This window comes from Cynoglossus semilaevis, chromosome 13 (assembly GCF_000523025.1).
Source record: "Cynoglossus semilaevis isolate Cse_v1.0 chromosome 13, Cse_v1.0, whole genome shotgun sequence".
Lineage (NCBI taxonomy): Eukaryota > Metazoa > Chordata > Actinopteri > Pleuronectiformes > Cynoglossidae > Cynoglossus > Cynoglossus semilaevis.
The window spans coordinates 5,696,461-5,722,173 of NC_024319.1; the positions used below are offsets into that span (position 1 = coordinate 5,696,461).

The window sequence follows — 25,713 nt, forward strand, 5'->3', positions numbered from 1 at the left end:
ACTACCACTACTTCTCCTCCTAATACTACTACCACTACTACTACTATTCCACCGAGTAATACTCCTCCTACTACTCGTACCGCTCCTATTACTACTACTACTACTACCAGTACTTCCATCTCTAATCCTCATGAATGCTACCGCTACTACTATTAGCAACTAACAAATGTACCCAAAATAAGGTTATGAAGCCAGTGTTCGATTCCCAGAGGAACCACATTCCTGATAATGTTAATCCTTTTCTGTAAATCGCTTTGGATAATGTCTGCTAAATGCATAAATGCAAACGTTATAGAATAATTGGCTAATGAGTAAAATGAGGATTTTATTTGTATTAGTAATATAAAACAATACACTTTTTATATCGTGTATATATATATAGAAACACAAAAAAATAAAAAAAAAAACAGTGCGTGCGTGCGTGTGTGTGTGTGTGCGCGTGAAGATGCAATATTCTTACCCCAGTCCTGCGAGATCAGACACGAGGTTGCCCAGGGCAGCAGCTGTGGAAAATGTGAAATAGGGAGGAAAAAAAAGACATGACAAAAAATGAGTGGAAGTAGGAAAGAAATGTAGGTTTATGTCAAGAACAGCTGACAGGCAGCAGCCACTGGAGGTGGAACATGTCACACATTTCATCCTCCGTCCTTCACATCTGGAGCTATTTCCCTGGCAGATATGTGTCGGGCTTCATTTCTCCTTTTGTTATCAACACATGTGGAGTGCACTGCTGACACAAAGTGGGATAATGAATCTGATTATCATTGTTTAACCGCCTGTGGTAATATTGACAGAGACACAGGAGAGGGATCAAGTGACTGGACAGATGTAATTAACATCAACATATTGAATCTGGAGATGTAACGACAGCAGGTCATTAATTTCAGGTGATAACAAACATAGGACGCAGCTGCTGAAAGGCAGTGATATTAACCAAATAAATAAACAGATTAAGTTCAGTATCTTTAGCTGTCATCGTAGGTGGAGCTGATCTGCTGTATAAACACATCGACATCAACAGGAATGAGTGTCGGGCCAAGACCACAGTGATGACGTAGTGAAGCTAAAACACAGTGTCCTTCCAGGCTGTAGTGACACAAGGTCATTATTAATACATGCAACTGTCACTGAGAGTAAGATGTTGTCCAGGACCTGCAGCCAGACGTCACATTAATTATGGTTTGAATCACGGCGATGTGCACACGTCCTCCCTCTGCTAGGACTCTTCACCACCTGTACTTTAGAGCCGGGTCAGTGAAAGGAGTGACTGATGGTCCTCGGTCTGGATCTGTGCCGTTTTGTCCTTTGGAAGACCCAGACTGCTTAACATAATTTATTGCAGCCTGTCGTGCCACGGCAGAGCATTTGTATTTGATGACAGTTGTTACAGCCTTTACCGTGGCTGAGATCCAATACATGTACGGCAATTACACGTCGTCATTTATCCAACCGTGTATTCCAGGCTTTATTTAGTTTGAATCTGTGATTCATGAGTTAAATTTATTACCTTTTTTTTCCCATAAATTTTAACACAAAAACACAATCACACCTTTAATTTACTTTAAAGACCTACGATGAATTCAAAACAGCACATTAAAAATCCACACAAGTGCCGAGTGAATGTGTAGACTTCACACAGAGGTGTCTTCAAGCTGAGATTCCTCACAGGAATTTCTTACATATTTTTCTCACAACTCCCTCTGTGCCATAAGACTATGGTTTAAATCAGTGTTAAATTCCGTCTAGTTTAAGTGTCACATTGTTAGCCAAACATATGACTCAACGGAACAAACAAGGCGTGAGAAATTAGTGTTTTCCACCATTTAGCATATTTAGCCCATTGGGAAATTGTTAAAACCATAGTCACAGTCACAGCAGATCATTTCACACAGTACCTGAGGACAAGATGGAGGGAGAGTAGAGCGAAGCCACTCATGATAGATGGAATAAATACAGACGTAGCAGGAAGTTCTGGTCCCTTTAACCAAACTTGTGCAGAGTTAAGAGAAAACCCTAGAGGGAATCTTCCTCTGCAGTCCCTTCAATTTGTTCCTGACCCAGACTACTGCAGCAGCAGCAGCAGCAGGGTGAGGAGAAACCCTCAGTGGAGTTGAAATAGGAAACAACCATTGTCTAATTCTGACAGGTTACAAGTCATTAGAGCCTGGATCTGACCACTGAGCTACTGTAGCAGCCGACAGAGTTCAAGTATTGACTCCAAACAACAAACCACTAGGGGCTGTGTTAGCAATCTATGAGCTCACCGTCTGGAGTCACAAATCCACGTTAACCAGCACAAAGGAACACAGATACCAGTCACTACCTAATGAAGGTAATTAGTGGTGTGATGTTGTTCTGACACAGTCCCCACATCTGACCTACGACCCCGTCCTTGTTTAAAGTCTCCAATTAATATGGTTGAGAACGAAAGCTTCACCGAAAATAATATATATATATCAATATTAATAATAATATATTTTGTAAATGTTCTTAACTTAATAAGTAACTCAAGAAAACAAGAAACAAAAAAAAGGAAAGAAAATGATTTGACTGATAACCAAATATTTATTATTTATACTGTTTTTAACGCAGTACTTTAGCTTCAGAGATATTTCAACATAACAGTTCCCAGAGGCAGAGTTTTTGTAAATGCTATGAGGCGTTCCAGACCATTACAGACCATGTTGGCTGTAATCAGTCTTCTACCTACTGCTCTCTCTGTTCCTCACTGAGCTCAGTGTCAGATCCACTTCACAGCCACTGGCTGCTGAGTGGAGACGTGGATTAACACAAAAGCATACGATGTAAAAGCATTTACCAGATCCATCCATCATTCCATCAGTCTGTATCACCATCAAGAGAGCAAATGGGAAACCAAAAGGCTCCAGACAGAAAGAAACAACGTTAAAACTATAATTGAATTGAATTAATTGAATAATTGAATTAACATTAACTTTTGCGACCAAGGACGGTCATACAAGTATTTCCTCCACATTTTTATTTTCAGGCCCATATTTCTACTGACACTCAGTCATTCTGAGGTTCTGTGTATCTATCACTGAAGTCTGATGGTGAATTAATGGACCGTCACACAAAACAAAAAGAAAAAAAAAAAGAAACAAAATGAAACCTTTGTTTTTGAGTTTCTGTTTTTGTCTACAGTGTTTACAGATCTATTTATCTGTACAACAGTGGGGAACTGCATGACCACTGATTTATACATACATACAGACTAATCATTATCAGCTCGCTACAGTACATCGTCTGCACAGCTCTTCCATCGACATCTGCCCCCAGTTCTCATCTCATCCTCAGCTATATTCAAATACCTTGCTCTGTTTGAAGATGTAAAACGTAACCTCAGACACAAAAACTCAGCTAATTAAATGAGGATATACGTTTTTATAGAAGTTGTTGTTGCACCAGGGCCACTTCCTCCTTTCCGCAGTTTTCTGTTTAAGCTTGACTTGAGCTGTAACTTTTAATGCCTTTAATCCTTTAAGCTTCCCCCCCCTCGACTCGTTGACTTCCTTAAAACGATAACATTTTCTGATGCAGCAGATTTCAACTCTCTAGATGTGCTAAATGTGACACATTTGACTGAGAGCGAAAGTGTGTGATTGGAGGACACGAGGACAGACTTGACACTGGTGTTCAATCACAGCGGTCTGGCTGAGATAACGGAAGATTCCAGATTTTCAGACTCCAATGTGCCTGTGGTAACAGAACACAAGTGGCAGTACGACTGCTGTGAAAATGGATTGTGAGTGACAAACTGTGGCCGAGCTCTGGGAAGGATCACTAACTTCTATTTTACGTCCGTGTGGGCTGCAGGGTGGTCTTAGATCGAAATCACTCATTTAGGAGGGGATTTCTGCAGCAACCCTCAGTGGGCAACACCAGGATTAACCAAGATCTGCAACAACATCTGCATGTCAAACCAACAGAAGCTTTTCTGAGGTTGCACTTTATAATTTCTGAGTTTTTACTCAACAACTCTCCTCTAATCCTGGCCGTCTGGAAGATGAGACACCCAGACAGTGAGGGTGAAACACAATTTGCCATCATTGTGTTCATTTTCAGTGTAAATTATGTGTATGATGAATGTTTGTATGTATACAGCACATGTGATACAACTATCCATGTATATTTTGACTACGTATTTATTTTTTCCTCTATTTTTATGTATATTTTGACTACGTATACATTACTACGTATTTATTTTTTCCTCTATTTTGTCATTATTATTTATCATTTATTATTTTATATTTTATGTATATTTGAAAATTCTTTTCTATTCAAATTGCTCGAATCTTAGGATTTCAAAATTAAAAACTTCTCTACATCCTCCAAAGCCATGGAATTACTTCTCAGATTAATCACAATTTCTTGCTAAATCTTTTACTAAAAATAAATTTGAATCTGAAGCAGGCTAAGACACAGACACACTTGAAGAACCTCGAACTGAAAACTTTCTTTCCACAAGTCACACCTGATTTGTTCTCTAATGCTGTGTTTGTTAGAAATGTCAGCTTCTGCCTCCAGGGGCCAATTGTGGGACTGATTCTATAAACGGTTACCACTTGTTTCTTAAAATCAATTCCTGACATGCCGGCAGAGTAGGAAGGACAAATGACAACACCTGCATTTTTTTGCTGGTGAAATTTAAGGAAAAGTGTATTAAATAGTACCAGCAAATCAAAATATACTTTAGAAGTATTTAGGAGATTAGTTAGAGCAGCTGCTCTCACTTTCTGGTTGCATCCAGTTTTCTCTAAAATTTGAAAGCAACACTGGGAAATTAAAGTCATTATTTTTTCAGATGTTCCAGGACACATGGGGACCTTATACTGTGTAGCCTCACTAATAGGTGGTTCAGTTTAACACCATTAAGATGATAAATACAGAGACCTAACACTACATCATGCACAAAGTTTCCCCAAGCTGTGAATGACCACATTACCAATCAAATATTAAACACAACAATTATTAAATATCTAACAAATGTTAAGATGCAGTTCAGTTTTAGGCCTCAGTGCGACAGTAAAAACAACTGAACTCAACCTAAGCCTGTAGCACATCATCGGTCTCGACTGTGCAGATAAACCGACTTTATTTGTTGTCATGTATCAAACTCTTCCTCATTTGTGGTCATTCATTTCACTCTGAGTCTTCAACAGAAACATTGTGAACATTTGACGGCATTAAAATGCAAATGAATCTCTTTAAATTAGGCAGATCCTCAGCCACCCCCACTGCAGCTGAACACTGTCATCATTCCATATCATATTCACAACATTATCATTATCAAGGTCAGAGCCTCGCTCCCTCTCATGCTCTTCTCATGCTGCTGTGGTTAAGTGTCACGGCAGTGGTCCAAGTGTTGGTCCACCATCAGAGCTTTTACGTTACGAGGCTGATGTGGACGCCAACACGGGAGCTCCAGCAGTGGTCCAAGTGCTGGTCCACCATCAGAGCCCTTACGTTACGAGGCTGCGTCTGATGTGGACGCCAACACGGGAGCTCCATTATCATTTGGCACACAGCTCTCTCATTAGGAAGACAGAGTGTTTCTAGATCTAACACTACTGTGATGTCATGCCCCCAAGTATGAAGGTTAAGCTTCATGCTGTAAGTGTAATTGTTTTTATAGTCATTAAGATTAGTTTGTTTTAGTCCTTTTTGCATTACTTTAAAGTTGTTTTTTGTGTGTCTTGCTTTAAAAGCCATGAGTCACAAACATAATGACAATAAAGGTTTCTTATATCCCTGTATGGATTTTATGTCTCATGGTTTGTTTTTCTCACCTGCCATAGTTGAAATGCCGAAGATGACACCGATGGACAGTTCAATCTGTGTGCCCTGGGAACAAAAACAAAAACACACAGAGAAAGACTTTAGCATAAATCTAATATGTGACACACCCTGACCTGGACTGTTCATGATGAGGATTCCACACACAGTCTCCTCTCCTGCCACTCAAACTATTTTGTTTCCTCTTTCACTACATCTGTAAATCTTTCTGACCTTACATCTATTTCCGTCCAGCAGCTCAGTTTCCAACATTCACTTGGCTCTCTATCTCGCTCAGCTTTTCCAAACTCAACTTTGCCTCCACCTTTTCATGCCGCTCCACTATGATCTTTTCATTCTAGAGAAATCCACCCTGGTCAACACAAATTAAAACTGTCGGCATCTTCAACTCTGCCACCTTCTGCTCAGCCTGCCTTGATTTCATTTATTACGACCAGAGCAGATGGTGATACTTCAGTCACCAAAGCACAAATCTCCTCATGTTTCTCTACCTTGGATTTAAAACAGGGAAAAATGAGTTGACTCTAAGGTAAGGCTTTTAATTAAAAACCCTCATCTTAAAACCATACAGTAAAGAAAACTGAGATCTTCAGGGTGTTTTTTTCTTTCTCCCAGTTTGCACTGCAATTATAAAGTAGATGATGAAAGAAGAGAAAAAACTGAACTCACTCTGACCTTTAAAGTTTCTTTAGGGATTGCAAACTTTTAACTTTATTTAACTTCTATTATGAATATCCATGATTGCCTAATAAATTACAGAAACACCAGTCAAAAGAATAGGAAGTACAATAATCTTGGAAGTTTTTTTTGTAGCAAAAAAATATATATATTTTTTTAAAACCCAACAATAAAGGAAGTATTACATTTTATAATCCTGCTTTATAAAAAAAGAATAAAACCCCCATAGTTTTAAACAAATCATCATTTATTTCCTGACTTCTCCCTGACACTTCCATTTTGCACCAGTAAAACATTTAAGTGTGTGCAGCTCTCAGCATCGACCTCCCTGAGCTGCAGGGAACCACAGCACGGTGATACTCACAGCTACGATCATGATGCAGTTGTCCAGGAATCCAAATCCCACGAAAGGGAGGGCGTTGTGCAGTAAAACTGTAAGATTTAGCACAGAGACACACAGATATTAACCCCTGAACATTAAATAAAGATAAAAGAGAGTATACAGGCTGTGTCTGCATTCATAAATAATTAAAAAAAAACACATAATAATAATAAGCTCTCAGGAGGAGAAATGTACCATAATGAGCAGAGAGGATGATGGAGCATTATTTCAGCCCACAAAACACAAACAATAATATGTATGAAGTGTGAAGTGGCAGGAAACACATAATCATCATTATACATCATTATCACTGGTCATTCGGGATGAATATAATAGAATATAATGTGAGCTTGAAGTGAACATGAGGTGGCCATGTTTATTATGACACAATATGATTAGTAAGCCTCTAGAACTAGAGCCAATCATCATCATATATTTATATGTACAAGTATATGGATAAACCTATATACAAAATATATGTACATACATGCACATATGTATACATAATATATGTATAAAATACATACATATATATATATATACAAATATATGTAGGTGAGTATGAGTGCAAACTAGGGAAACTGTGATGACTAATATTTTACAGCTTTAAAAATATTGAAAGCTTTGCATTTTTAAACCAATTGGGTTCAATGTTGTGCCATATTTTTGTTTCACAGTCTCTGCTGGTGTTTAAATGTGTCAGCAAACAAAACAAACCAAAAACAAAGCTTGGGAACTGAATATTTATTCAATGCTTGAAAATGAAAACAACCGGATTAAATCCTTCTGTTTTTGTAAACAGTTCCATTAATTATTAATATTGAACATCGTGAGTGGGGAAGAGAGGGCGCAACCAATCCCTGCAGTCCACAGCTGAGGGCACAGTGAACCCAGGACAGTTCACGATGACGTAACAGGACCACATTTAGAGACTACTATTCAGGCTCACATTCAAATCTATGGTCAGAGTTAACTGGTAACCTAATAACCAAACAGTTAACCTCATCCTGCATTTTTTGCCACACACACAAAGAGAATATGCTAACGCTGGGAATCAAACCTGCAACCCACCCGGTGATGTTCTTGTTGTAAGACAACAACACTATCCAATACATCCATTGTGTAGCACACCATGAATATAAATCACACACACAGCTATCAGAATGTAAATATGCCAGATGATACATTTATATATGCACCACATGATGTATGTGTGGTCAATACACGGTTGTAGAGTGTGATATTGTGCTGATGCTGTGAAAGGTCGCCCACAGCCTCAGGAAACTATTCTGCTGTAGTTCAAGTGTAGTTCATGGAACTGATTTACATTCTTATTTTTTTAAACACCATCACTGATGAAGACTTAATTTCTTCTCTGCAGCGGCTGCGGTTTTTCATCCAGTTCCTTCATTACTTTATGAACATTTGCATCAGAGCTGTTTTGGGCCTCAGTGACTTCCACTCTTAACACCACAACCATTGGTAAATCTGAATAAATGCTGGAGTAAAACTCTCTGGGCACAAAGACTTGTGAATTAAATATTATTTGTTCAAATTACATGCAATATACTGAATTAGAGAATGAGGACACACACACACACACTACATGAGATCTATTCAATGAATGGCAAGATGAGGGGGGTTCATGGGCCAGGAGTGGTCCCAGTGTCGGGTGTTCGAGGCCCCTGTCAAGGACCATCTGTAGAGCTTTTAACATACAATTATTTCTTGTCAACAGACAAAGCCATTCCAGACATTTTTACTCAATTAAAAATGTAAATGCCTGAGGGCTATATTTATTTGGAGGTAATTAAAAAGAGAACAGACTAATGGTAAGGTTGTAGGGAGGGTTATCATACCAGTGATACAGTGGCACATTTTTCTACGCTCCTTATTGTTTCTTCTCAGAAGAGAAAAGGGAATTTCAACTTCAACCATTTAACTGGCTGCTAACTTCAGTCTTCCACACATTACACCAGATGGAAAACTATGATTTTTTTTACTCCACCATACTATCATGACTACAGCAAGATACAAAGCAAAGATACACTCATACAAATATTTGCTGAGTTATGGAAACTCATGTGTTTTGTGTTTAACTCTGTTGCTGTGGTAACGGTCGGTCTGAGAGTCACCAGGGCGTGTTTTTCTTTACAGATGAAAAAACGGCCGCTACAAGATGAAGAGCTGTGGTTTTGAGCAGATTTTAAGATTAAGCAGAAGATCTCAGCTCTACAGTGTGTTCTGTACAGTGAGGAACGATGACAATGCACAGTTTCCAGCCTCTCCGCAGAGACAGCAGGAGGAGGACGAGCTCGGAAAATCTTCAAGGTCTGAGGTCATGTTGAGTTCATAGTACCTAAATGTGTCTACGTTCACCGGTGTGTGTGTGTGTGTGTGTGAGTTTGATTCCAGGCTCCACTATTCCAAATGGATGTGTCTCTCAGTGAAACACTTAACCACAAAAGCTCCATGAGGGTGGGGCAGGGAGGGTCGGTGCTGCAGGTCAATGGACGTGTGTGAACAGGTGAATGGTGTAAATTGTTGAAATGACGAAGAACCATGGAAAGAATTCTTTTGCACACTAATGCACTCAATCAGCATGTTGTTGTTGATGAAGTGAGTGAAATGTAAAAATTACATGGATTTCTGTTAACGAATACTTTCTGTCTTTCTTTTATTTGGGAGGTTTATAATAAATGCAAGAAGAGCTTTAGAAATGAGATGTTTTTCCTACTCAGAGAAAAATAAATAAATAAATTATCACAGAAAAAAAAAAGTGTCAGACTTTTCTTACCATATCTCAGCTGTGCTGCAGTAGGTGGAGCGATCTCCAACTGCCCTGAAAAGGAAAGAACAAGAAATGCATTGAGCAAAACCCTCTGTGACCAGTTCAGGTTTATAAATGGCAGGTCTGTCAGTCAGAAAAAGTGTCAGAGAAGGAATTCAAGAAATGAGGCAGGAAATGTTTGCACTGAGTCAGAGAATGAGAGAGGAAGATGAAAAAAAACGAGGGGGGGGCAGTTGTGTTGCCACTGTGTCAGAGTGAGACTGAAATCAGGACAAAGATGACGACAGAACATCAGAATTCTGCTGCCAATCAGGCCACAGGCGGAGACTTCTGCCAAACACACACACACACACACAGTAACTGGTCAAGTGTGTGATAATCTGAGGTTCAAACTGCGACACACTGTACCGTGAACCGTGAACGAGCACAAGGATAATTAGAGCAGGATGCTCTTGAAGGATGCAGAGCAGAGACAACATCATTTCCTCAGTGTGTTCTGCTAAATTGGATTTTTATTAAAGAAAAATGTCGGTATATTACGCAGCACCTAATGAGTTTGGCTACACGTTGTGCTTACACGGAGAAATCGATGCCAGAACCTGTGTATTATGTGATAGCTGCGGGGTCTGTCTGGTGCTGCGCTGACCTCTGGATCTTGCTGAGGGTTTGTTGATGGTCGCAGCAAGTTCTGCAAATTCTGTTTGACCTCGGCATAAACAACAGCCAGGTATTAGCTCTGCTGTGTGCCGTGCTGGTCTTATTTAGTCGGTTATCGATGTTTACATACATTTGTAGGATCAATACCTAAGTTTCTTTGTTGTTGGAAAGCAAATGAACGTAGCGTCCTGGTGGAGAAGTACGACAAGCTGTTATGACAAAAGAAATAACCGCAGAGTCAACTAGGTCAGAAAAGTTCCAAGACGATGTTAGAACCTGTTATAATTTTCAAAGATTTCCATTCATGTTCATCAACTCCCATCTCTCGTGTGTCTTTGACAAGTTGTTTCACTATCAGAAAGTTGATCATTTTTTTCTATCCTGCAAAAATAAACAATTTAAAATCAGTAGAACCTTCCATTCATGTTCATCAACTCCCATCTCATGTTCATTAACTCCTTGTTGTTTCACTATCAGAAAGTTGATCATTTTTTTCTATCCTGCAAAAATAAACAATTTAAAATCAAATTTCTAAAGAAATCATTAAAAATTCACACAAGCTTTGATCCAGCTAAATTAAAATTTAAAAACCATAAGATTATAAAACAGAGGGTCTGTAGAAAAAAAATCTTGTTATTTTTATCATTCAAACTCATTTCGGTGGCCAATTCATATTTATTCATTTAATTCTAGTTTAATGCAATCATACTTTAGTAAAACTGACATTCTGCAGAATGTTCATGGCAGACGAAGTAGGACAGCTGTAATTTCTACAGATCTCATTTTCATTCCAAAGTAAAAATCAGTGTGACTTCAAAACATTTGATGCTTAAAGAAAAAAAAAATCTAACTTCATTCCAAATGATGGTTCATTTTCTAATGTTTCAATGTAACTCACTGAATGTGTTCATGCAGCAAACATTCAGGACATAATATAAAATCCTGGCTGTAGCTTCCTAACAGTCAAACACATCACACCCTCCATCCTTCTCTTCTGGCTCTCGTCTTCTCTCCTCTGGCTCGTCTTGCTCTTACTTCCTAATCTGCTTCCAGGAATCGGTGTCACGTTACAGTTGTCATTCTGCTGTCTCCAGCTCAGCCTCCAGCTCATGTTGCTGACTCATCAACAGATAAAGGCTCTGGTCAGTAAACTGCTGACACACTTCATTATATCTACATACAAACACAACTCATTACTTTAACATGTGGCTCTTTGCTTCTTCTTTTTTTTTTAAACCAAATCTCCTCTTTTTTTATTTTTCCCACAGTCAGAGAACTTCTCTTCTCTTCTCTCAGCCAAAAAAACATTTTTGCACCGTGGGTCAGAAAGTAACAGTAACCTGACAGAGGTCAGGAGAAGACAAATGGCTGAGGCGTTCAGGTACCAAAACAACTTTCTTCCCATTAATCATTCACTCAGAGACTGATTTTGGATTTAATTAAAGCCTTCCGATGGGCCTCCTGTGAGACTACACTATGCACATTAAAGACCAAAAGCTGCCAGAGTGAGACTACACTATGGACTACACTATTATTAGATTTGCCAATGCGATTGGAGCACTGCGATGGCTAACATCCTGACAGGCTGAAAGGATTGGCTGGTTTCCTCATATTGTACAGTAGCATCTTAGTACTTACAGACTAGAACTAACATTAAATTATTTTTAGGTCTTGACACAGGCCGTTAAATCAAACGCTCCAGTCAGGCTGTCACTGTACGTGCAGAATCACTGAGCATACAGGCAGAACCTTCTCTAATCATCGTCATCTCTCAACGTCCCACAGTATAAATCTACTCTTCCAAGGTCAGTTCTCAGTGATTACTCACAATTAATGGGGTGAAAGAAGAGTGTATTTATCACAGCGGCTGTACATTGATCACTGTTTGTACGACCAGAGAAACCTTTGGCTGATAGTTAAAAGTTAGCTCAAAGATTTGGAATACAATACTAAGATAATTCACTACTATAGTACACAATAATACTGGATACAGTCACCAAATAAATACTGCAAGTTCTTTTCAGTTCAACCTTAATTTGATTAAACTAAAAAATAAAATAAACGACTCTGTCCCAGCTTGCACATATTTAGTTTGGACTTCATTTAAGAAACTAGTTCCTTTTTTTAATCACTTTTAAATAAAATAATTCAAATCACAATGTTGACTCAGTGCCACAGAACGGCGGCACACCACCACGGGAGAAACAGAATTCCTGATTATTTTCTTTTTCTCTCATATATTTGGTTTCATCAGCACATTTATTTGACTGGTAATATTCCACACAAACCAGTACTGCTGCTCCTAATACTCTGCAGCTACAACATATTGATTGCAGCAATTCCTCAAAGTCACAGCCTTAAGAAATTCAATTTCAGCAGCAGTGGTGAGAGGATTTAAAGGACTGATTAGCAGCAAACCAGCACGAGTGTCATTAAAGAGCAGAGCATCGGTGTCGGCTTCTGTTCTCCTCATTAGCTCGGCAGAATTACTCAAACCGGCTTCTGTTCTTCTCATTAGCTCGGCAGAATTACTCAAACTGCAGCTACCTGGTATCTCTTTGTTTACAGGTAAACACTGACGGTTTTGTCACTTCTGTCAGCAACAACTGCTTTTACCATAGATGTTTCAACAAAACGTGGGAGTCAAACACAGCAGTTTGCTCATCAACAGATTGTTGAAGAAACTGAACTTACTGAATATTTAAAAAGCATAAACAAAATTAATTATTAGTGTGCTGAAAGAGGGCCATCAAATAAAACCATTTACAGGTTTTTATTTGCTTATTCAATTAAATTGAATTTCAATTAAAACGTGACATTTAATGTTTGTCTTGACAAATGAGATAAAAAAAACTAAAGGCAGCACAGCAGAGGTATTAACTTCACAATGCAACAAAGAAAGTCAACAGGATTTTCAGCAAATTCATGCCTTTTCTTACAGGACCATTCCATGTTGTTGGAGGCGGCGTGTAATATCTCAGCTGCTGTCTTAGTAATTGCCTCAGTTTGTGTCTCAGACATTAGGTAGCGAATCAAGTACAGGAAACATCCCTGTATTCCCTCAGGACATCATTGATTTTTCGCAACCCACTAACTCTTGATACAGGACTTTTTTTCACGGTCTCCAGGAGCATTTTTTAGCACAAATGTCTGTTGTGTGTCAGAGCGTGATGTTCCCGGGGAAATAGCATGTTGTTGCTTCAGTAATGCACCAGTGCCCCGTGGTGTTGTGCAGAAGATCATTACAGTTAAACAGAAAGGGAAGAATGTAGGACTATGGCCATTCACCAACTCTGCTGCTTCTCTGATGCTGCATATGACAGAGGGAACAGGAAATTACCCAGCGCCAACAACACGAGCCAAGGTCTGAAACAATCATTAGTAAAAATAAAAATGGGAACAGATACAACGGAGGCTTTTGTCAAAGCGAGTTGTGGACGAGTGAGGGTGGATGGAAGGAATTCGTCCTCGTGTGGGTGAATACATGTTACACCATAACTTGTTAAAACAGGAGGAGGCAGGTAATGAATAGACAGAGTCCATCTTAAGCTCATCATTTGCATTTCAAAGTAAATGTAAAACCTGATGCTCAGATCCTTTTCTGTGACTTTTCACTTCCTCCGGAGCCCCGCGTGCCCGCTACGATGGGCTGCAAAGAAGAAGAAAATATGTGGCTCACAGCAAACGCTTTAACGACTTGTCAGCGTGACCTTTAGGTGAAGTACTTCTTCTGCTTGAATTTTCAGTCACCTCCACTTGGTGGTAGATACCTTCTGTTTCCCTCAGCTCTCATTAAGGAGGAGAAAAAGGGGCCAGAAACGCACCACACACAGAGGGAAGAGAAATGAACACAAACCCTTAGAGAGCGTATACCTGTGATGAACCACTACACACCAGAGATGAATAGGAGAGAGGAGAGAACACCGTAGTATCTCTGTGTTCTACAGCTGGCCCTCAGCCCAAACCAAGAAAAGAGGAAATGGGTTTTATGTGCAATGGCAGCCAGAAATAACTCACAGCAGCAGCTCTTAACAGTGAATGTCCCTGGTACCAGTTAGTAATACCAGAACAGGAACCATGTATTTCCATGACACACACTCAACAGTAACATAATCCCTGTATTTAAATTCATAATCCTCTACTTGTTTTTTATTAAACAATACATTTTTATGATGTTTTTTAGTAACAAACAATTTTTGTATCTTTTTTTTCTTTATGATGTTTTTAGTAAACAATTTTTGTATCTTTTTTTTCTTTCAAATGAACATCAAGCTAATTATGCTTATTTTCCTGTTACTAAGGTTTTTGGTGACCTCTTCCTGACCTGAAGTCAAGGATCTCAGAACAAAGAATCCACCCTAGAGCATTGTTTTTTCTGAAAATGGACTTCATAAATAATATTGACTGAATGCCAATTGTGAATACAAATCACATTCACTTCATGCACACATTCAACCAATTGTGAATCACATTCACTTCATGCACACATTCATGCAGCATTAATTACTGCTTGTCAAACACTTGGGAGGATTGTTTATCATCTGTCGTCCTTGGCTAATCCTGACGGAGCTACACGGCTTTAGTTTTATTTCTTCATCTTGTTGTTTGAGTTTTTCTTATCTCATTCTTCTGTTCTCTGCTGAGATGCTGCCTCCGGCGATCAAACCGACACCTACAGTGTGGATTCAAGTCTCTGAATGAACCATTTGCCTCTGAATGACCATGGACAAAAGCAGAGGAGTTCCTGTGCTATGATGCAAATAATTACAGACTACAGTCCATATCAGTTATAGGAGACAAACTGAATGAGACAAATAACAGAAAGAAGTTGAGGACTGAGGGGAAACTAAGGAGCGAGAAGGACGGTGGTTTTTAAATGTCACACCATCCCATAATGCACTGACAAGATTCTTTCCCTGCATGGAACGAAGCTGGTGATTGACTGCACAGACTCACAAAAAACACACACACAACCTTGAAAATCAAACACATCCTACTACGCATAATAAAACCACCCGGGTGTCTGTGGCGCCTCAGTGATTTGATTCCCGCCTTGATCCATCTGTCTGTGTTTTATACGGAGGACAAAGCATATTCTCTCATTTTTTTCTCCACACCTCATATATTTTTTAATCATATTCACAGATCACACCTAGAATCCCACTATATAGTTACCGTTTTACCATTAAACGATCACATGGCAGCACATGGTAGCTATGCATTTTTAAACGGGGTCAGACCTTCAGGTCTTTAATTGGCCAAGCAGCCAGGTTCCTCTGCTGCTGCTGAAGAAAAGGGAGTTAAATGTCGGCCCAAATGCCATGGTTGGAATCTGGCGGGGTGGCTCTGAGTCCCTGAGGTGAGACATTTAATTTAAAGTTATCCATCATACCAGTCACCTGGACTTTGATAGTCCAAGAAGCCTGAATAAACAGAGGGTAATAAGAAGTGCATATAAACTGTGTCAAATATTATGACGAGCCAGGCTACTTTAGAGTCCCCTGAGTAAAGGCAGTAAACTGGAGCAATTCTGCACCAGGAATGTTTCCAGTCTCTTCAAACATATTTGTGCGAACTGTCGACTTCAGGTTCCTGAATGTGCCGACAGTTTAAAGCCTGAGACACTGAGGAAACTTCAGGTTCCTGAACGTGCCGACTTTGAAGACAGTTTAAAGCCTGAGACACTGAGGAGCACTCAGGGACTTGTCCTCACGTTAATCCAGTTTCATCTGTGATGATCTCTCTTTTTTGGCATCTTCCCAGGTAAACTATTTTTTTCTACCTGATTTCTACCATGATTGGCCATCAACTATAACCAGTTGCTATGTCATAGGCATCTGGATATTTTAATGAATCCTGTTTGTAGTGCAAAGTGATGATTGTGGTGCTTTTATTACTTGCCTTCACAGATAAATGTGTTCAAATATCTCCATTAATTAGCCCTCATTTCTCTAACGAAGGAGGGATGGGATTCAAGATGATCTGATTCCTTGGATTCAGTATTCTGTTTTTTTGCTTCCTAATCTACAACTGATGTACCGTCTGCTGCAAAGCCATGGTGATGAAGACTCCCAGGGCAGAACCTTTCAACCCAATGTTCTTTGTCCTAAATATCCCAGTTATCGTTGACGTAGTTTCTCAGTCAAATGGTAAACCGTTTATGCAGACCTTGTTCCACTTTTTGCTTTGTCACAGTTTTGGCCTGGTGTTTTTCTTATGACCTGAAAAAACTAAATAGTTTTCCAGATCAAACTAAACTATAAAATGCAGGATTGTTTTTTTTATAATTCTGAAGAAATAAAGTGAATATTTTCGGGACAACAGTTCCACCTCACTCTTACAGAACTACTCCTGTGATTCAGGTAGGTTTCCACTTTGTTAAAGCACCACTGGCACAGGGAGGAAAATAAATTATGAATGGACACAGCTCTGTGGTTGGCTGCCAACTACATTCAATAAACACACACAGTCTGCTATTACAGGCCGTGGGATGAACGCTTGTTGTTTATATAATAATTAAAGGACCTAAATGTCACAGTTACTGCGTCCTTATACAGCACTGCAGCGGAGAGTGGGCCGAGAGAATCCCAGCAGAATGACACCAGCATCATTAAAAGGGACTTGGAAAATGTCAGCACTGAAGATTACTCCTTTTACACCAAACCAAAGGGGGAGGGGTTTCATTTGTGTGTGTGGACTTGAGTGACAGCAGTTTAAATGTCACTAAAGGAAACCATTCTGCTGCAGTAGGTGTGAATCAGCACAACACCAGCACCACCTCAGTCAGACCCATCTGCATATCCCTACGTCAGCGCTGCAGAAGGGTCTGACTGGACCCAAAACAATCATCACAGCAGTCACAACAACAGTCCAGACCTGCACTGGTCACAGTGCAGCAACGCTGAACCAGCAACTTAGTGATGGAGGAAGCTGGTGTGTCGATCAATGGTGTTTAGTAGTGGCTTCTCCAGTGGAAAGTTAATGCCCAAAATACTGCAAGATGTAGCTTGAATACACCTGGAAATGTTAGATTTTGGCTTCAACTTTGATGTTGTTAATGATTTTTTATTTATTTATTTATTTCGGTTACAATTTTTTGCAGAATAAAACTTTACGTATCAGACAATTTATTTTTTTGCTTAACTAGTTATTTTCCCTCCATAAACAAAGAACATCAAACCATAAAATCTATTAATTTTACAAATATTCCAAAAACAATATATAGCTATTACACCTATTACCAATACATAATCATTTCACTTGTTGGGCATGAAAATAGTCCAACTACAAATTATTAAATTTAAGGTAGTCCATTAAAGAAGGTTGATTAATGCCTTTCATTCATTGGTGAAAGAATAAAATCTATTTTTCACATCCAAAAAACAATTCAGGGTTTTCTCATTATCCAGGCTTGGCTTCGGCTGAACATATAAAGCATTTGCTCTATTTCGTTAAAGGTAAATTAAAATGAGATACAGTCTTATTGAATTGTTGCCCTGGTCTACTTTCAGGATAAAAGGTGGAATGAAATACTGCGATCACTGTGAAACCCCCTTAAATGCTGCAAAGAAATATATAAGACCTCTCTTTGAAATCAATAAGACTGGGGATAAAAGGATGAAAAGCTTTAATCTTGAATTTATTATATACCTGCGGAGCTGCAGCCACAGAAATGGAGACAGACAAAAGGTAAAAGTTTTAAAAACGTTCCTCAACGTAAACAGCCTGAGCTGCGACTGAAATCAACTCTGCAGATATTTGAATCTCGTGACTTGGTTTCCTGTGAGAATTTCATGTTTGGGTATGGGATGTCACCGAGTCACAGTGTAAGTGAACACTTGAGATCACAGAGGTGAAGAGCATCTCTGAGTGTTTATCCACTTATTCATCTGACCCTCTCCACTTCCTCGCTCCTTCTGTCTCTTTCTCTAGAATCGCCTTCTTCTCTCTGCTTTTCGTACCATCTTTTGATCAAGCTCAATTTATATGCAAATATATGCTGCCTGACAGAAGTGTGAGAGAAATAGCTTTTCCTGCTTCTAAAATAAAACATGAATACATCATCATAAGCCCCTGGTTGTACAAACTTCCATTCCAACTAGTGCAAAGATTTTTAACCGTTACTCAACGATAAAATATTTCAATAATCACAAGATTTCTTTCAACAACTCTTCACACTCAAAACCGTTATGCACAAGAGGTTGTCTGTTGTTGTGTTTTGAATTATTATTCACATTATCATTAGCCTCGTCTCTGGCCAACTGTAGCAGTTTTCTCTGATAGGAGGAGAAAGCCAGGGCATAAAGAGCAGACAATGGAACTATTGGATTACTGTGCGTGTCATTCTAAATTTTGTAACTAAAAATGATTGCTATTTTTATGGATATAAAAGTTACATGGCTTTTCTTGTTCAACAACGGTACAACTCTGCCTGGGTTCGATTCCCGTCAGTGATGTAAATTTGAACATCACTGGATCCTGCTCTGAATTTCTAACGGTATTTTGGTTTGATGAAAATCACTAAACCGCCATATATACACGTGAGAGAGCAGGCAGTCCTGGGTTCGATTCCCAGAGGAACCACATACTTGGTGCCTCCAATGGGCAACAAGATTTTCCCTAGTGTGGGATCAATGAAGTTCAATTTAAAAAAAAAAATTCCAAACTGAATATTCATACTTTCCTCCCAAGGTAGGCATACAGGTACTGTCTATGTGCAGTCTTTTAGATAATACAAAGAATTTCGTTTTTTTAAATTCCTTCTTAGGTCCAACTGAAATCCTGATGGTTCTGAAATGGTATTGATTCTTAAACTCTGAGTCACTCTGCACTACCCTTGTTTGTCTAAAGGCCACTTCTTTTTCTTCTTCTGTCCTCTATAAACTCTTGAGTGTCTGCACGGCCACTATCTTCACACCGTCTTCACACCCTTCTCTTTCTCCAGCCATTTGCTGCGTCAACCGTTCACCACGTCACCTGCTGTGTAATTGTGTCCCTCAGCTGTAACAACACAAAATTCTTCTCCAAGTTGATTAAAATCATCAATCTGTCCTTATCTTGTCTCACCTCTCCTACACGGTGTCATTTCGACACAGGTTGGAGCCTGGATCACTGATATGGACACACAGAGTCTCAGGGTCCATTTTTACGATGCCCAAAATGTTGTGTTGTTTTGTCATCTCTACCAAATTGCTTCTTTCAAGCCCCATAGCTTCTGTTTGCACTCAGCCAGTCCTCATGAGCACACAGGCTGTTACCCTGCAACCTTACATGGCTCCTCTTTCTGAAATGAGTAGATTTAAAAAGTTTTCAAAGTTGGAAAACACAAGCTGGCAGCAATCCTACGGACTCCTCTGCACTCCTCTGGAGATCAAGTTTTTAAAATACCCAAAACAGAATTTGAAGACATTATTTATATTAGATCTGGGCAAACTACAGCCTTAATACCCAAAACAGAATTTGACATTGACATTATTTAGATATGGCCCACTAGGCTTTGTAATCTGTCCCACCAAACACTGGTACAAAATATGGTAAAGACTGATGTCAATCATTCTGTTTCCGCAAGTCAACTTTGGAACCTCATTCAAGAGTTGCCCACCCCTGGTTGATATTGACATGTATAACCTTGACCTAAAGTCATGTTTATAAAACTTAACTCCTGCTCTACCTGCTATGCTTTAATGCATTTTTGCTGTGGTTTTCCATTGAAATGTGTCTTTCTTTAAAACTATAAATTCCTCTGGAATTTGGAAAATTTGGCTTCACTATCTTTTGTAACTTTTTGTGGGTGGAAAAAAATTATTGGATTTGTATCATATATCGCTTTTCAGTAGAAGAAAATATATGTCAAACTAACTGTACAAAACCTGCAGAGCCTGTAATATACTGATCTAAATCACCAACGTCGCGCTCTGGGTTTCCCTACCTGTCTACAAGCTGTAGTAATTTTAATTAAAATATGTATCACATTTATAAGTGTTTCCATTTCATGCTTGAATTGAGATCATATTTCAAGGCTGCTGAATCATGACTGTTGTATGGTCATATTTTAATCTGGTCATTTCTACATCATCGTTCACTTTCTAACACAGTGCTTTGGTAGAAGTGCAGATTAAATTACTAGATTATCCAGAACCAGAGTCCACAATCAGAGCTGCAGTCTGCTGTCCAGCTCTGTGGATGTCAGTCTGAGTTTAGTACAGACCCCTAGATTTTTCACACCTGAGCCAGAGTGAAAATGTGACTGCCAAAATTAAGGGTCTGGCTTCAGGGGTCCAGCAAACTGACAGAATGATGATGGATGCTGAAAAGCCTGCCAGAAAATCAATCTTCCAGGCAGAATGTGATAGACATCAAGTCAACCAGCAGCCATAGATTCACCTACTCTGCACCCTGTACATGCAGCAGGTAAGAGGATCCACGAGAGGTTTTTTTTTTTCTTTTTTTTTTTTGTGAAAAGCTCCAGCCAGGCAGGCCCCATAGGTGAGAACAGAGGAGCAGTTGTCCTCTCCATCAAGATACTTCATTAACCTGAAATGACCTCTAACTCTCTGTTAAATACTTTTCATACTTTAAATATACTTTTTTTATAATGGAAATTAAACTTCTATAGTCCTAATAGGTAGAGGTTATAAAATTTCTAAAAAATAATATTGTTTTTCATTTTCAGAGAAATAAAAAAAGTAACCAAACCACCTTCTACAATCAAGCTGAGTTTCACACCAACACCAAAAACAACAACAAAAGATTACAATTTTGCAGCAATTATCACATGAGGAGTGAGCCTTGGGCCACATGTTATTCTTAACACTGACACAGCGTTACTTTCCAGCTGAGGGAAAAAAACCTTGACTGAATTTAGCAATGGAATGTTTCTCATACTGCATGAATTACTACTGTGTGCTACAGCTGCAGTCAGAGAACAGATGCAGTTGAAAGCCATAGGACTTGTATTTATACACAAGAAGAGAAGTGCATGACCTCAGTGACCTGATCAGAGGAGTCACTGATCAATAATGTAAAGCATCCACACCATCACATGCAGCAGACAGCAGGAGGCAGCGGGTTGTGATTGAGGACCTTGATGAAGACAGGGATCAGAGTCTGCATATACACCTATTATTAAAAAGGTCGGAGATGACGATCTGTGTGTGTGCTCTGTGTTTCAATAACTCGTTTAACTCGTAGTTTGCTGAATTTTCTACTGCTGACAAAAACAGCCGGGGCTTATGAAGCCACAGTGTCACTGAAAAGGTATTGTCATTGATTTGCACGTGTCCTTGACACATTCACAGTCACCCTCGTTGTTGAGTGAGACTGTGAGCAGAGCAGACGTCAGGCTATTCATAGCAGCACATGTATACATACGTAGGTATCCGTGCAGCATCCAGCAGTCGGCTGACATTACTGCTTTACAGAACTATGGTTCTGTGGCTGACAGCTCATTTGATGAGTGACAAATGAGTTGGGATACACACTGAAGAGAATGTGAAGATATCATTAGAGCCTAAGTAGTGACAACAGGACTAAAGTGAAGAGTTGGTGTAGAATGTGTCTCCTCCCTCACCCTCCCCACCTCTTTTTGTAGACTTTATATAAGAACTAGAGAGAAGAAAGAAAAACCCAAAATGCTTCACTGGCTTTGGATGAAGCACAGTTTTTGTGCAAGCCTGTGGAAAATTGGACCACTTTTGAGTTGATTTAGAACAATAGTAAGTAATTCACGATGATTCTGTTATAACAGTCAGTACTGAATAGTCTTATCCAAGAGAACATGACAGTTTAGATAAAAACAAAACTTATCCTGTATTTTTACCATCTAAATACTGCACAAGCACTCCAGTGCCATGTTCCATAGGGTAGCGGTTTTCACACCCACCTTATACGCAGAAGGTACTGGGTTTGAGCCCCAGAGGAACCACATACTTAATGGTGTGGGCTGAACACACTCCCCCTCTGAATTCCCCAATAGTGGCATGAAGAATGGATGTCAATCCAATTTTCAATTTGTTCGCCTTGTCACCAATCGTAGGTTGACCTTTCGGGCTATTTCTGTAGCTTCATCATTCTAGGGCCATATCAATAATGGCGCCTCTGTGGAGACATGGCAGCTACTACTGTTTTCATTTGTATCAAAAATGCATTGCTTGTTCCGATAACACTTCTGGGACCAAAGCACAACAACTTAATTTGAGCAATAGTGCAACCTTTCTGCGTCATTAGGCAAAAATGCATCAGCGTGGAGACCAAATACAAAGTTATTTGTCCAAATATGGTAGCTGTGTATATCAGGTCAGTAGTGGATTATGTGTGAACCAATTCTTACCATGAACAATAAAATGCACAGACTAGGCCAGTGCAGTGAAGTATAAATCTTCCCTGCAGAGGGTCTGACAACCTGGGATTTGTTGGTCTGCCATGAGTCATGACACCAGGAACAAAAACAAAGACACACTGACAGCTGAAGTCTGCCAGATCTGCTGAAAAGATGCAACAATGCTTCAACATTTACCCACAAACATACCCAAGCTGCAGGAATGTAACAAGACATTTATGGAATTTAATTAGAAAAATATATATTTATTATTATATAAAAAAAATATATTGAAATCCAAGATCGGTTGTTTTTCAGTGATCAAAACTGAACCTGATTAAACTAAATCGCTGAAGTCCATTTATAAGCATCCAATTTCTACAGCACAGGAGCAGAGATCAGAGAGAGCATCAAGGGCTGAGAGCCACAGACGCTCAGTGAGACTCATATGATGTAAAGTCCTCATCATCACTCACACCTTCACCTCCTCCTCCCCTTCCTCTCCATCTCAGTATTGATCGACTCGTGCTCTTCTCTCTCCCACTGTGGGACAATCACCATACTCTTATTATACCAAACTCTCATTATTCAACAGTCCAGACTAAACCTGAGTGAGGCGCTACTGCTGCTGCAGACTGACTTAAAAGTGCTGCGTGAGGGCCAGACGAGCCTGGGCCGCTCAATAATTCCTCAAATGAGCCTAAAGATATTTCCCCCCTAATGTTATAACGATCAGCTATTAACAGTTATGGAGCCAGAAAATAAATAGAAACTTTCCCAATAACATTAGTACGTGTATTAAAGTCTCATTGAAGACAAATAAACAAATCATAAAATTAGAGTCGTAGCTTTATGAGAAAGATTGTAAAGTGATGAAAATAAGGTAATATTATTACAGAAATGATTAGTTTACTTGCTGGTCTTAACCATACAGTACTGTACATGCATCAACATCAGAAACCTTGTTAGGTTATATTTTAGGAGTGAACTACTTGACAATCTGGCTGAATTACTTTATCCTGACTCTTGAATAATATTAGCTTTTACTCAAACAAACCAGAACAGACTCTGGTGGTGTACTGGCAGTGTAAAGCAATAACTTTAAAAACGAATTTGCATAATTTCACATTTAAGCAGTGCAACACCAGACGGTGACAGATGAACATGTGTGAAAGTGAACACAGGACTAAAAACAGAACACTACACAGCTGGCAATTAGATAGTAAATTAATGACTTTTTCATTTCAGTTATGAAATAATGAGAAGAAGGAAATACAAATATAGTAGACTATAAATATGTGAACTGACATATTAACCAAATATTTTATAATTACTGTGTAATACCCTATTACACCCTCCAGGGGTTGTTGACCACATATCTATCCCTGCATATTCTACCTTTACTTATTGCTAAAACATATTTATATCTAGATGTATTTTCCAGTAAACCAGCGAATATACTGATGCCCGCAGCATTGTTTTGTTTCTTTTTCTTCAGGAGTGTGCAGGGGGCTGTGTCCTACCTTGGGCTATAGCTATGGACTCGAACCTGTGCAGCTCCCGCAGCAGACAGGTGCGCTCTGACGGATGGAGGCTGTAGATAAAGTCCTTGGCTCCCCTGGGCGAGTTAAGTGGCTCCACGTGCTCTTTGAGCGGATGAGTTCCCAGGTTACGTCGCTGCTGGTGATGATGCTGAAGATGATGGGACAGTGGTAAAGCCATGGCGGATACTGGCTGACTGTTGACTCCGACTCTGGTCATTCCGGCGCCGGCTCTCAGAGCCAGGGCGGGCCGCAGGACTCTCCGCAAGCAGGGCAGCATCTCAGCACGCGGTAGGTTGAGGAGTAGGAGACGCCCGTGAAGCCTCTGTGTCACAAAAAAGACATGAGGTTAAAGTCAGCGCTGCTATGGTGGCATGAGAATAGCCTCCTTCTTGAGGCTGGGTCAGGCTGTTTAAAGGGCAACGCCGCTGGACGTTGACACAGTTACACATATTTCACAAACATACTTCTCCAAACTACTACTGTAGCGTTACATTCGGCCGTAAACTGTGGTGACGTTTTCCTAAAAAAAATAAACTATAACTAGTCTTGTCGGGACGCACCTCCGCCGATGCTCCTCTGTCCCGTAATAACCCACCGCAGCCTAACATCCAATGGGGGAAACATGCAAACACACACTCGCTGCTCCGTCGCTTCACACTCACCTGCTGTGAGATTTCTGTAGATTCAAGCCTCAAAACAGCAAAATCACACTTGTCATGTTGTTAGTCGTCATTTCTCCTCAGTAGTAAATCCAGCGCAGTAACCTCTGACAGCACGGCGTCCGTGAGAGGAGCAGAAGGAGCGAGAAAAGGAAGAAATCCGGGCGGAGTCAAGAGCGGCCATTAAAATATTCCACAAATGACAGCGCAGCTCTGCTCCGTGCGTACGGGTGACGTCACCAACGGACGCACGCAGGTCTTTTTTTCAGACCTTATGGTCAGTTACTTCTGTGTTGTTATTCTCTACAGAAATCTCGCTATGGATTCGAATAAAAAACTTAAATTGATAGTTCATGTTTTAATTGGATATAATCAAGAACATTAACGTCATCCAGACATTTAAGATAAGACTTTATTCATCCCACACCGGGAAAGAGCAGGAATTAACGGTTGTTCAGAACGAGGAAAAGGAGAAAGCCATGGCGTGAGATGGGCTCCACAATAAGATGTTTAAATATTTCGGTTCATGGTTATTTCTTATGATGATAACGTATGCATATATGTATACCTATGTGTGTGTGTATTATATCACCAGATACGTAATTGCCAGTGTTGCGCAGAAGTTTTTGAATGTTTGAATCAGCACGATTGAGACTGGACAAAATTACAGGTTTACACACAGTAGTGGATTGAATGTGAGTGCTGCTCGAGCCTCTCATCGGATGAGTGTTCGATAACAGAGGGGTGTGTTTGTGTACAGGGTGTGAACTTTATCCCTTCCTCTGCTCCGGAGCTATTCAGTCAGACTAGTCCACACCCCAAGAAAATATGATACCATGTGGATGTAGGTGGTTTGGAAATCGTACAACGGA

At 39.7% G+C, this 25,713-nt stretch overlaps 1 protein-coding gene across 1 annotated transcript in view; it reads right to left on the minus strand.

Moving 5' to 3' along the window:
* LOC103388291 (transmembrane protein 65-like) overlaps window positions 1-25,682 on the minus strand; it is a 32,006-nt gene extending 6,324 nt beyond the window's left edge. The window contains exons 1-6 of the mRNA XM_008323213.3: window positions 24,845-25,682; window positions 24,162-24,504; window positions 9,672-9,716; window positions 6,857-6,924; window positions 5,808-5,862; window positions 461-503 (exon numbers count right to left, since the gene is read on the minus strand). Of these exons, the coding sequence (XP_008321435.1) occupies window positions 461-503; window positions 5,808-5,862; window positions 6,857-6,924; window positions 9,672-9,716; window positions 24,162-24,459 (509 nt within the window). The 5' untranslated portion in view covers window positions 24,460-24,504; window positions 24,845-25,682. The remainder of the gene's footprint in view (window positions 1-460; window positions 504-5,807; window positions 5,863-6,856; window positions 6,925-9,671; window positions 9,717-24,161; window positions 24,505-24,844) is intronic.
* Between the last annotated feature and the right edge of the window lie 31 nt (window positions 25,683-25,713).